Source organism: Erinaceus europaeus, chromosome 1, assembly GCF_950295315.1.
Source record: "Erinaceus europaeus chromosome 1, mEriEur2.1, whole genome shotgun sequence".
In the NCBI taxonomy this organism is placed as follows: Eukaryota; Metazoa; Chordata; class Mammalia; order Eulipotyphla; family Erinaceidae; genus Erinaceus; species Erinaceus europaeus.
The window spans coordinates 66,968,970-66,983,176 of NC_080162.1; the positions used below are offsets into that span (position 1 = coordinate 66,968,970).

Below are 14,207 nucleotides of genomic sequence, written 5' to 3' on the forward strand. Positions count from 1 at the left end.
CAATGCAGTGGGGTAGTCATTCTAGGAGCAGACTGTATAAGTAATTCTTTTAAGTTTAAGAAGTTAACTGGAAAATGAAGGGAATACTGTATATAAGGAGATATAAGTATAAGGAGATACAGGTCTTGTAAACATGTTATCAAGATAGTTACAGCTCTGAGTGACTGGTGCTTAATTTTGATGGGGAATTCTGGGTTACTATGCAGAATTTATCCTAGAGTTAATCTGCATAGGGGTGAGGGTGCTAAGGTATTAGCATATAAATGGACTGATACTTCAAGTCTGAATGTTGACTCAGACATTAAGAATAAGAGAGGCTTTTTTTTTTTTTAAATTTAATTCCCCAGAGAAATGGGGAAATAGCAGATAGCTAGTTAGATAGGCAGAAAGAAATCAGATAGTCAGATTAACTCCCACAGAAGTGGGAACTGGGAAATCTCAGTCTACAATCTAGGAACTCAGGAAAATCAGTGAAGCAGGTCTGCAGGTGTCTATCTTTTTCTCTCCCTCTCTGTCTTCCCCTCCTCTCTCCATTTCTCTCTGTGCTATCCAACAATGATGGCATCAATAACAACAACAATAATAACTATAACAATAAAAAACAACAAGGGCAACAAAAAGAGTAAATAAATAAATAATTTAAAAAATAAAAAAAAATACTAAATATAAAGGTTTGAAAGTTATAGTGTTCAAGGACAGCAGGCAATGAATCTCCCAGCTCAAAGAAAAAGAACAAATTTGTCCTTCCTCCGTTTTTTGCTTTCTTTGAGCCATTATTAAATTCTACCTATGCGTGTTGGTAATGGCTATCATTTTTCCTCAGTCTAGTAATTCAAATGTTAATTAAAACATTCTCACAGATATATCCAGGAATAATGGCTTAACAAATCTAGTTATTTTTTAGTTTCCATATAAAATTGACCATCACACCACAAGCAAAGAACTGAGGGTTTTGATCAGTAGACCATTTATGACCTAGTCAGGATAGTCTGGATAAGTAGAAAAGTTTTATCATCAGGAAGAGACTGTGGAAGAGGGAAAAGCAAGAGCTGACAACTTATCTGCTGAGAAGACACATACCACTTCTTTGCTCTTCATAAGCACCATAGTAGTAGGACAGATAAAAGGTGGGAATTGTGTGGAGTTATACCCCTCTTATCCTATGGTTTTGTCAATGTTTCCTTTTTATAAATAAATAATTAAAAAAAAGAAAGTAAAAAAAAATCTTCAGTGGCACCACAAAGAGGTATTATCACATGTTACTACAGTTTCATTCTTCACTAATACTTTCCATAAGGACATTGGACAGTTTCCTTAAGTGAAGTGCAATTGCCAGGATGTAAGAGAGGTATGAGCAAAAATAATGTAACTCAAGAAATCCAATTTGGTGTCCAAATGCTGACAATGATAGTTTTATACTTGGGAGCATCACCTCATATAAAATGTAAATCATATGAATCAGAAAAATAAGGGGCAACTATGCATAAATATGGACAGATAGTTATAGAGATGATGGTTGGCCCATGTCTACAACCTTAAGGGAAATGTGGCGGATTGCAGTGGAGAGAGTGAGGAATCAGAACTCTGGTGATGGAAATGGTGTGAATTCAAACCCCTGTCTACATGTAATTCTGTAATATAAGAATTAAAAAAAAATAAAATGCAAATAATAGAATTTCAATTTATTTACTAAAAGTTTTTTAGAGATATGATACTATGGATATATGAAAGGCCTTTGTAAATTATAATGTTTCATGCAGATGTTCACCACTGTGGTTAATATATATTGTTGGCTGAAAATAGCATTAAATCTATTGTCTGTGTTTATGAAAATGACTTTAAAAAGTCCAATCCCTGTGGAGAGCCATCTAGAGAACTCCCAGAAGGCTAAAAATCAGTCTGCCCTATAACCCAGTGATTCCACTCCTGGGGAAATATCCTAAGGAAACAAACACACTCATCCAAAGAAATCTGTATAAATCTATGTTCATAGCAGCACAATTTATAATAGCCCACACTTGGAAGCAGCATAGGTGTCCAGCAACAGATGGGCAGCTAAGCTAACTCTGTATAGTTAACCTATGAATCAATTAGTTCAGCACATTTACATAAAATCTTCCATTAAAACTGAGAAAATACATCTATGCTCAATCTATATATAATGAGATGAACAATGAAATGATTTGAAGAGAGTACCTTTTAATTTTTTTCACTGAATGAATCATTGTAAGGATATATCTAACTTAAACTTCTCATGGTATATATCTCTTTATTTCAGAATGAAAAATTTTGAGACCAATGACTTAGCATTTTCTTCTAAGGAAAACTTCGGAGACAACAGTGGACTTGCTGCATATGTAACTAAAGCCATAGACCCATCTATCAGCTGGGAGGATATTAAATGGTTGAGGAGTCTGACATCACTGCCAATTGTCGCAAAAGGCATCTTGAGAGGTTTGTTTATTTCTCTATTGAGTACAAATTGATTTATAATTCTTTATCATAATGTTTTTATGGAGAAATTATCAGGAAGAAGAGACATTCCATCCTTCAATTCTCCCTTTTGAAGATATTTATTTATTTACTTATTGTGAGAGAGAAAACAAGAGAGGGAAAAGGCAGAGGGAAAGAGAGAGCAGAGCATTGCTCATCTGTGGCACAATACAGTGTCAGGGATGGGATCAGTGACATCTGGGACCTCAGATATGCCAATTGGTGCTCTAACAGGCTGAGATCATTTTCTGACCCTGATTTTTCACTTCCATGTTAATGAAAATCTCCATTCTCTTAAATATTTTGAAGGGAATCGGTACTCCCAAGAAGTAAGAAGTTAACTTTTTAAAAATACTATCAATCCATTGCTTTATTTTGGAGCTATCATTAAATCATGAATCTTGGCAAGATGAGGTAGAAGGTCGGAGATCTTGATTTGGTTAAACATGGGTGGCTGCAGTTATTCTCAGACCAATAAGAAATCCCAATGATAACATCATGACAGCCAGGCCTGTTATAAGAGCCTTTTCTAATTTTCTCCTATTCTATTTCTTTTTTCTCTAAACACCAGTGTTAGGACTGATTTTTGAGTATCCTGTGAAGAACCATTGACCAGAACATTAATGTCCTCAAATATCAAGCTGTGGGTGTTAAAGAACTTGATTATTTCTCTAGCATCCACATCTATTCAGGTCCCACAGGGAGGTACCAATGACTGTAAAAATTTGGAGTGTAAATGTGTTCACCCACAAAAATGTTTTCTTGCCTTTGAAAACATATTTTGAAATGGTTATGTATATATCTGCCAAAAACATATTACTTGTAACAAATGTTAAAATAAGTGACTCTAGGATGAGAAATTCTATTAACTTATCTCAGGATTACCAATGACTTAGAATCAAACCACTTTTCCTTTATTTAGAAAGCTTTAGGCAAGCTGCTGACTTTATCTATTAAACCTCATGTGCACAGAAACGAAGCTAGTAAAGTGAAAGAATGAGTCCAGAGAGGCTTTTAAGTAGTGGAAATATATTTAAGTTCAAAACTCTCTTATTCTGTTTTAAATTAACTAGTCTACTCCTGTTGATCACTTTACTAACTCAAAATTTCTGTGGATTAGACTTTGATGAATATATCACAAAATTGCAGACACTCTTAAATATTTGTTTAGTTTACCTTACCTTATCCACATTGTGATCCACGAATATTAGTGCTAGTTCCTTTAGCACCAATATTCAACTGAAAAATCATTACCTCATTCATCCATTTTCTTTTTATACATATGTACATATACATCCATTTGTTTTATACATATATATCATGTCTACCATTTGACAAAATAAAACAAAATAGTAAATTTGAGGTCCTTGGCTAAAAGGAGAGACCTTTTTTTTTTTTTGGTAGGAGAAAAACATGTAGAAGTGAATTTAGGTATAATAAGATATTCCAGATGCTGTGATAGAATTTATTCAATACAAGAGTGGGACTTAAAATAGTATACAAACAGTTGTAAGAATAGGCTAGAGACACTATCAATTCAGCATGAAATGATACTTGAGTTTTGTTATGAAACCAAGTCAAAAGATACTTAAGCCTGAAGTGATGGCAAAATAAAGCAACAAAATATGTGATCTGTATTAATGAAAGTATAATTGAGTGATCTGAGAGTTTGCATAATGAGTAGAGCTCCTGACTTCCAAGGAACCGTGAGCTTTTTAATCCCTACTATCACATTTGCCACAATGATGCTCTGGTTCTTTCTCTCTCATACATAAATATGTAATTTCCTACAACTTTCAAATAATTTGTCCTCTAGATTATGATACAAACCAATTGAGTGGATCTTAATATCATTTGTTATGCTGAAAAATACTTTAACTTCTAAAATATTTTTCTGTGGTCATCCCTTTTGGGCCACCACCATGGTCATCACCTTTTGTTTCTTTAATGCATATTAATCATGTGACTTATTTTAACATATTTTCATAATGTTTTTCCAACAGCAGATAGCTTAAATATTTATTGAATCAGATCCTCAGTTAAAACTGTATCAGTTTGTGTAATTAGAGAGCTCAAAAGCAAGAGAATGTGGGCAGTTGGCATTTGAAAGGAAATAACTTATTTATACATGCATAGTTTACATTGCCTAGTTTTTCTGTAACTATTTATTTCATTTATTTAACAAACAAAACTCATCTCTATGACAACTACATCAAGTTATACATGTGCTCAATCTGGGTACGGGGGTGAGGGGTGATGAGTCCAGTTCTGGGAAATCTAGTTTTTATTATTTCACGGATCTTTATCCAGAAGTAACATGGACTGACTGAGAGTCATTTGTCTTTTACTAGAGACGTACAGATTATGTTTACAGGAACATGAAATAACGGGCAACTGGAAAGATCTCTGTGAACCATCTCCCCTTACCACAATTTTAAGAATTACATTTTAATGAATGCAAATTGGACTGCACGATGTAATCTCTTGTTGTGGTTAAACTCTGCTGCAGGAAAACTTCAACAAAAACTCCATACACATACTTGAGACAGGATTTGGTCTTTGCCAGAACTCATGCTAACAAACAAATGGCTTTATGAGCAAGATATAATGCTTTTTCGAGTCCTTTTTTTTTCTTTGGTTTTTTGTTTCTCAGAAGCTTCACTGACGGGCTCTTTTTTTCTGTACTCCTTTTTTTCTAGGTAGTCTCAAAGAATTTTCACTTGGTAGTTCTGGTTTGTATTTAAGACTGCTGTCATGCACCAAGCAATTAGTTGCTATAAATTCATGTAAGGATGGCAAGTAGTCCTTGGTAAAAATCTTTCAGAATTTGAGATTAAATCTTGAGTTCCTACATGCCATTTCAGTATTTTAGATTAGAATTGAGATAATGTGCTAATGTAGTAAATGGTGGCATTCCCTGTTGACTATTGTATCTGTCCATCAATTATTGGATTAACTGGCAAATTAACAAATGTGGAGTGATGAAAATATCAGATTCATGAACACTGTGCTAAACTAGAACATTTTGTTCTCCCTATTAAGACAGTGGTTTTCTACATGCTTTAAAATATGAAACAATGAACATAGTTTCATAAACTGCTAACTTATTTCTTTGTTTCTCTACATATTTTGAGCAGATCACTCTGTCATGTCCCTTTACATCCTCAGCACTGCCTGGAGGAAGATGGAAAACCACTTGAAATGACAGAAAATAGATAAACTGTTACTTAAATAGCACTTACTTCAAATGAAAGTCTCTTTATAGTTATAATCCTGACAAGGATAAAAAATTATTGTTATAAACAATGCTCAAATAGACTTGCCAAAAGCCACCAGCAAAAGAATCTTTCCATACCTATGCATCTTCACTTATACTGCCTACAACACTGGATGAAAAAAAAAGTATTTATCTGAGTGATCAGCAGATGCCAAGTACTTTCTAAACACTCATTTCTTTTACACATCAATTGCTTGTACGTGAATTACTATTCCTACTTTATAGCCTAGGTCATTGATGTTCAGGAAGCTAAGTAATTTAGCACTTCATAGCAAGTTGCACTGACTACTTAGCATGTCACACTTTTATACTATATAGGGCCAAATTACTAGCTCTTCTTTTTTTAATAGATAGAGAGATAGAGATAGAGAGAGAGAGAGATTGAGAATCACAGCATCTTAGTAGCACATTATCCAAGAGACTTAGTTCACTGGGCCTCCAGATTATTTATAATATTTATCTTCTCAAAACACAGATTTTATTTTGTGGTTGCATAGATATGAATATAAACTGGAGGACTATATATATCCATGAATCATGGGGCTCATAAAATATCACAGTGTGGATATTTTTCACTTTAGATCTGATGTTGAGTATTAAGAATAGAACTAGATAACCAAAGCAGATCTCACCAAGTCCAAATGTACTTTACATTCTTTGCTATGTCTAATTATGGGCACATTTAATGTTAATTAACATTATATAAACATAAAATTACAGTTCCTCAGTCACATATCCCACTTTCATTGTCCTATGGCAGTATTTAGCTAGTGCCTACTACATGGAACTGCACAGACCTTGAACATTTCCATAATCATAGAAACCTCTACTCAACAGCATTGCATTAGGATCACATCTTTAGAAAACGATTTCAAAGAAATTTTAGATGCTATTATTTTGAGCTTCTGGTTGAGAAATGTTGAACTGAGTACTTATGTACCTTCCTCTCAAACCTGTGACCTCATTTAAATTTAGAATTATGGAAACCCTGTGATACACGAGTGTCAAAACAATGAAGCAAAAGAAAAGGAGGGGTACAAACAAGAGACAAACTTAAAAAATAAGTATGAGAGGGACCAGGGAGACAGCTCAGGATTAGAGCACATGGCTTGCATGTCTATGATTCTAGGTTAGACCTAGGCACTGCCATGTACTTAAGCTGAGTGCTGCTCTATATCTCATAAAAGTAAATAAATCTTGGGGGCTGGTGGTAGTGCACCTGATTGAGCGCACATGTTACAGTGTTTAAGATTCAAGCCCCCTGGTCCTCATCTGCAGAGGGAAAGCTTTACAAGTGGTGAAGCAGTGTTGCAGGTCCCTCTCCCTCTCCCTCTCCCAACTCCCCCTCCCTCTCCCTCTCCCTCTCCCAACTCCCCCTCCCTCTCCCTCTAACTCCCCCTCCCCCTCTCATCCCCCTCCCCCTCTCATCCCCCTCTCCCTCTCTCTCTCTCTCCTTCCCTCTTGATTTCTAGCTGTCTCTATCCAGTAAGTAAACAAAGATAATGAATTTTTCAAAAAGTAAATAAATCTTAAAAATAGAGAAAGTTATAAAAGAAGGAAATTGTGAGGAAGCATCTGATAGAAAAAGAGAGCATACCTTTAGGATAGATTTGAAAGGAACTTTGGAGGAAGCAGAGGCAGTTTATATTATGGAAAGGATGATGGACTATAGGTATCTAGTCTGCGAGTGTGACAGAGATAGGGGAGCTTATTTGAAGACCAAAACAAAGCCAATTAGAATTAATTGTGAAGCTATAGCACCAGCAAGCAATCCTAACCTCTTAGGCAATTGGGTATAGTAGCTTGATATTTTCTCAAGAAAGAAATGGATGAATGGGACAATCTCTGTGTATATAACATTTACAAGATGACGTCATGTTGTTCTTATTCTGACACAGTTGAACAGCCTCTTGTTAGACATTCTTTGCCTAGTCCCATGTTTAGCCCCAAGTAAGAATTTCTTCTCTAAGTGAAGCTTGGCAGGAATGAAATTGATTAACAAAACAGTCCAGGAAACCTACAGCAGCCCCCAACTATTTTTCTATAAATATAAGTGGAAAATGTAGTATCCCAACTCATACCAAGAAACCCAAATCATAAAAGAGCAAGATAAATTTATAGGAAAGCTGGTCCCAAAGGAAAAAGACAGAAAAGAAAAAATCCTTAAAAATTTCAAATGATAGAGTAAGAGAAGTTAAAAATATACCTAAGAAGATTCTGCCATATAAAGTAACCATCAGACTATAAAAATAATGCCAAAAATGTAAAATGTAAAACACCAATTTCTGGATTTAAAAATATAATTACTGATTGAACAATAGATTATTAAAACTTCCCAAAGCATATAAATTAAATAGAAATAAAACATGGTTTTAAGGATAGACTTAAATACCCTTAAAATTTCCAGTATCCCAATTATATGGACTTTAGATAGAGAAATAGGAGAGACAGGAAATTATTAAAAGCAAATATTGTCTGAATGCATTGGCCATTTTATAAAATTGAGAATATAAATCAAAGTATACTATAATTTAGGAAATTTCAGAAGAACATGAATGTAAAGAGAAAATTAACATAGGATAGGTCATTTGCAAATGTATATGAGACAAAGCATGAAGCTTGTCAAGAACAATAAGCTCTAGAAGAAAATGTTGGCTGACTGTAAACCATTGATCCCCCAATAAAGAAAAAATAAAGTGGCAAAGGCTCTTAGGAATTGAACTTTCAACCTATATTATACTAGGCTAGTTGCCATTCAAACACAACTGAGGTTGTACTTTGACAAGTTTATCTTCTGTGAGTCCTTAAAAAAATTAATTTACAAACTAATGAGAATTTAAACCAAGTGAAGGCATAGACAATAGAGTCAACCCAGAGAGTAGGAACAATCCTATGGGATTCACTGTGGCAATGAGAGTAACTAGAGAAAGATAGAACATGAACAGGGAAAATAAAATGACTTAAATATATTAGCTACAACAATGGACAGACTTGAATTTGGGAAATTATAAAGTTGTATCATGAATAAAGGAAAAGAAGATATAGACAGAAATGTAGAAGAGAAAATCCATATTAAAACATGTATGGTTCAATATAGAACTTTATTAAAATATAGTTAAGTAATTAAAGAGGAAAGTAACCTTTCGATATTGTGGCTGGAGCCTTTTCTTAATCAGTGGCTCAGATGTTGCCATTGAGATCTTATAAAACATTACGTATCTTCGATGAAAACGAGTAGCCAGAATCAGTTTCATAAAAGCATTGCATTATATATTTAACACAAAATAATGTACATTGTCAGTCCGTGAGCTTATAGCAAAATGAATAATACTACATAGGTTTACAGATGAATAGGTAAAATACAAAGTAGGTAATTGATAAACCATCAAATCAAACATCGGATCACTTTTAGTACTCTTGTTAGTGAGAAAACACAATAATTCCATCTTGTTTTTCATATATGTTTTTTCTATCTTTCACCTTGTCTCCTAATACAAAGGGACATTAAATGAGGAGCCAGTTGTGTACACTTCTAGGAAAAGGTATTGCTTGATGATGTTTCCTCAAAAGCTTTACAAGGGAAAGACTATCATGTCCTAGTGATTTATTAAACTACTGGCACTAGCTGGATGGTCATGTGACAAGACTTGCTGTCCCTACATGGGACTGCTATCTTTTATTATATATAAACCCTAGACTCCCAGAATAATATAATATTGAGATACAAGTCTGTCCTCTTGGCAGGTGACTTTTTCTCATACCAACCCTTGTCTCTCAAGTACTGGTTATCAAGGGGGTAAACAATAAGGACTTGGGACTCTGTAATAATTTCAGTGCATTTAGTCCTTGAAGATGGAGTATACAATAAACAGGATCGGCTAAAACAACATGAAGATAAACTACTTTAGCTTGTGTTGGCATAAAAAAATGTTGGGTGGCTTAGGCAACAGAAATTTATTTTCTTACAGACTGCATGGTCAGTTTTTGGTGAGGGCTTATCCCTTGAATTACAGAGAGATAGTTTTCCTTTGTGCTTACAAGAATTTTTTTTTTTTTTTTTTTTTTTTTTTTTTTTTGTAGAACATGGAGAAAGGGAGAGAAACAGTTTTCTAGTATAATTTTATGGGAGACTAATGTCATCGCACCCTCATTCCCATGACATCATCTAACCCATATTACCAAAGACTATCTCAAAATACTATTACTTTGGGGATTAGAGCTTCAATATGTGTATTTTGAAGGGGCTTAAGAATTTTGTTTATAACACATGGATTTAACACTTTCACAAATATATTGTTTTAGAAGAAAAATATTAAAAGCATCGTTTAAAAATAGGATCAGAGACAGGCTGGGAGTATGGATCTACCTATCAATGTCCATGTTCAGCGGGGAAGCAATTACAGAAGCCAGACCTTCAGCTTTCTGCATTCCACAATGATCTTGGGTCCATACTCCCAAACGGTTAAAGAACAGAAAAGCTATCAGTGGAAGGGATGGTATACGGAGGTCTGGTGGTGGGAATTGTGCGAAGCTGTACCCCTCTTATCCTATGGTTTTGTCAGTGTTTCCTTTTTATAAATAAAAATTTTTAAAAAATAATAAAAATAGGATCAACAGTGTTTCTTGTATAAACTTTAGAAACACAATCAGAGATCGTCCCAATAGTTTTTTTATTAGTCTTATCCATATCTGGTCTTCATCTGCATTGCTAAATTTACAGCTCTGTATAATGGTCTATATTCACCTCTTTACCTTTCCAAAATCATATTTTGTTTTACTTTTTAGATACCTTTTAACTAAATAATTTTAGTTAAAATAGATTTTAACTAAAATCTAGGTCCAATTATTTTTTGTGTTTAATCTAAACAAATTCTATTTGCATACTTCTGTTTGCAAATGATTCCCTACTGGGTGTTTGCCAAAACTAAAAGTTCAAAACAGAAAATACATATATATTTTAATTTTTTATTTTTAATTTATTTCTTTATTGGGGAATTAATGTTTAACATTCAACAGTAAATACAATAGTTTGTACATGCATAACATTCCCCAGTTTCCCATTTAACAATACAACCCCCACTATGTCATTTATCATCCTTCATGGAACTGTATTCTCCCCACCCACCCACCCCAGAGTCTTTTACTTTGGTGCGATATGCCAATTCCATTTCAGGTTCTACTTGTGAAAAACAGAAAATATTTTAAAGGTTAAAAATTGATTTATGAGAATACTAATTTAGAATTAGAAATATGTTTTTAGGGGGAGATGGGCAGTAGCACAGCGGGTTAAGTGCATGTGGCACGAAGTGCAAGGACCAGCATAAGGAAGCTGGTTCAAGCCCTGGCTCCCCACCTGCAGGGGAGTCGCTTCACAGGAGGTGAAGCAGGTCTGTCTGCAGGTGTCTATCTTTCTCTCCCTCTCTCTGTCTTTCCCTCCTCTCTCCATTTCTCTCTGCCCTATCCAACAACGAGTACATAAATAACAACAACAATAATAACTGCAACAATAAAACAACAAGGGCAACAAAAGGGAAAAATAAAATAAATTAATTAAATTTAGAAATCAGCATATTTTGAAGCATGATTAGAGATGAAGTATGTAAACTTAATACTGAATTTTATATTTCTCATGGGTAAAACACATTTCATTACAGGATAAAATTTCAAAATAATTATTGAGTGTTAAATAATGTTTTTGAGATACTTATTCATCCACAATTATTTCTTACCATTTACCCAATTTTATACTATCCAAGTTTTAAAGAAGTAGTTATGTAAAATGCCGAAAGATAAAATATTAGTAATAATAAAACACTTAGCAGAAATACTTCCTTTTAATTGCATGACAATTTACTATCTACCAATAATGTTATTTTATAATTACTGAAAAATGTTCATTTTTTTAAATAAAAAAACTACTGCTGCTGCTATTCAAGAACTTATCTATAGGTGTATTTCTCTGGGGAAGCTCCTAAGAAATTTCTATACATTTTAGTTCAGATTCCCTTTGGAACTATATCTTCCAAATTTAAGTCTTTCGCTAAATTGCTGTTTCTATGTGATTACCTTGCTTTTTTAGGTGATGATGCCAGGGAGGCAGTTAAACATGGTTTGGATGGAATCTTGGTGTCAAATCATGGGGCTCGACAACTTGATGGGGTGCCAGCCACTGTGAGTTTCAGTATTTGCTGGGACTTCCCTCTGGAGTTCCTATTTTCATCGCAACTTTTAGTCTGTCTGCCTCTTCTGTGTGTATATTCTTTTGTAAAATATGTATAACTACATCATAATCTGGATTTAGTTTAGTGCCACACAACTATGTAAATTGGATCTCTAATTATCCCAGTATACTAATTTTTAAGCTTATATAAGTTCTTTTTACCTAGGTCATTTGTGGGCAAAGATTCCTGTTTCAGGGCACATGAATAGATATAATGCAAATTGTAGCATGAGAAAAGGATTTTGCCACCAGGATCCAAAGAAGTAGAGCTAAAGAACGATTTTAATAATTGCACAAGGCTAAAATGAAGTTTTGAGAAAACTGGGACACTTGTGAGAAAAATTCAAAATAAGGATAATATTGCAGTTTTCAGTAGAGGTGGACATTGAAGAGCTGCAGAAAGAGGGCAGGTAAATGAACAAAGAAATTTTATGGCCTAGATTATGGGACTCAGCTGAAGAGAAAAAACTACTTTTATTGTGAAAATGAGAATCATCAGGGGCAACTTCACTGCGCTAAATACATGAGAATCACCTAAGGGATTGGTAAGGGTGGGAATGGCACTTCAAAGACTCCTGATGCTCTGGCAGCTATTTCGAACAATACTTTGGAAATTCTGAGAAGAGTCTCTATGAGAGAGGAGTGCCAGAGGTTTGGCAGTTTCAGAAAAGCTTCCCAGGATATTCCAATATACATCTATGTTTTTAATATACTAGATACACTACAATAGGATATATATATATATATATATATATATATATATATATATATATCCTATTGTAAAAATTTACAGCTCTGGGAGTCGGGCGGTAGTGCAGTGGATTAAGCAGACGTGATGCAAAGTGCAAGGACTGGCTAAAGGATCCCAGTTCAAGCCCCCGGCTCCCCACCTGCAGGGGAGTTTCTTCACAGGTGGTGAAGCAGGTCTGCAGGTGTCTATCTTTCTCTCCCCCTCTCTGTCTTTCCCTCCTCTTTCCATTTCTCTCTGTCCTATCCAACAACAATGACATCAATAATAACTACAACAATAAAACAATAAGGGCAACAAAAGGGAATAAATAATAAAAAAATAAAAAAATAAATTTACAGCTCTATACAATGATCTGTATTTACCTCTTTACCTTTCCAAAATAATATTTTGTTTACTTTTTAAATATCTTTTAAAAGATATATTTATTTATTTAAAAATTTACATATATAGGAAAGAGAGAGGGAGAGACAAGAGAGAGACCTATAGTGCTGCTTCACCACTTGTGAAGCTTTCCCCTTAAATGGGACCAGGGGCTTGAACTGGGGCTCTTTCACACTGTAATGTATGTGTTCTACAAGGTGTGCTACCATTCAGTTATGTCTTTAAGCTTTAAAATTCTGTAATCTGGGGACTTCTGGACGCAGGACTATGGAGGAGCATCAGCTGCGTTTCTCTCCTCTCCTTTTCTGGGTCACCTAGGAATACCAAAGGAGACTACCTGGGACCACAAGACAGGACTAGAATGACTTCAGGAACCCACCAAATCACCAGTGAGTGCAAACACATGTGGCTTGTGGACAGAGAGGAGCCTAGGGAGAAATTAAGTGGCTGGTAACAGTCCAGCAGTTTACCATTTGAGACACCACTGCAATTCTGTTTCACCAACAAAAAGATGGCTGAAGAGAGGACTCCCCTAAGACTCACCAAATACACCTGTGAGTCTCCATTGCTACTACCCTCAGAATCTGGGGCAGTGTGGGGAAGGCCCTGTGCTGACACAAGGGAACAGAGAACTAAGGAGGAAACTCAGGAGAAGATCTATACCTCAGTGGACTAGCAGTGAGGCTGTGAGAGTCTCTTTGCATAACCACTGGATTATCTGTGCCCAACCCTGCTTTATCTCTTGGTCAGGAATCAGTGATTAAGCTGATAATCAGTGATTATAGGCTCCCATAGCCTATAGGGAAGAAAAAGAACAAAACAGGCTTTTAAGCCACTGTGCTCCAACTCAGGGATTAAAATACTATTGAAACAACTGTCAATTCCCACAACTGTGAACCATTTAATTACCTTACTTAGACACAAGTCAATCCAGGCAAGAGTGATCAGTCATTTGAAAAGTACTGAGAGAGGGACCTCATTATATACTATACAAAATGGTTAAACCAACAAGAGGAAATACTGAAGAAATGAATCAGGGCAAGAGTACAGCTAAAAGCCCCCCAAAGATTGAAGCACAAAATAAT

General features: G+C 35.0%; 1 protein-coding gene across 2 annotated transcripts in view; it reads left to right on the forward strand.

Annotated features, from left to right (window-relative positions):
• HAO1 (hydroxyacid oxidase 1) overlaps window positions 1-14,207 on the forward strand; it is a 68,694-nt gene that overhangs the window by 36,055 nt on the left and 18,432 nt on the right. For both annotated transcript variants that reach the window (XM_060186586.1, XM_007539574.3), the window contains exons 4-5: window positions 2,279-2,454; window positions 11,850-11,941. In XM_060186586.1, the coding sequence (XP_060042569.1) occupies window positions 2,279-2,454; window positions 11,850-11,941 (268 nt within the window). The remainder of the gene's footprint in view (window positions 1-2,278; window positions 2,455-11,849; window positions 11,942-14,207) is intronic.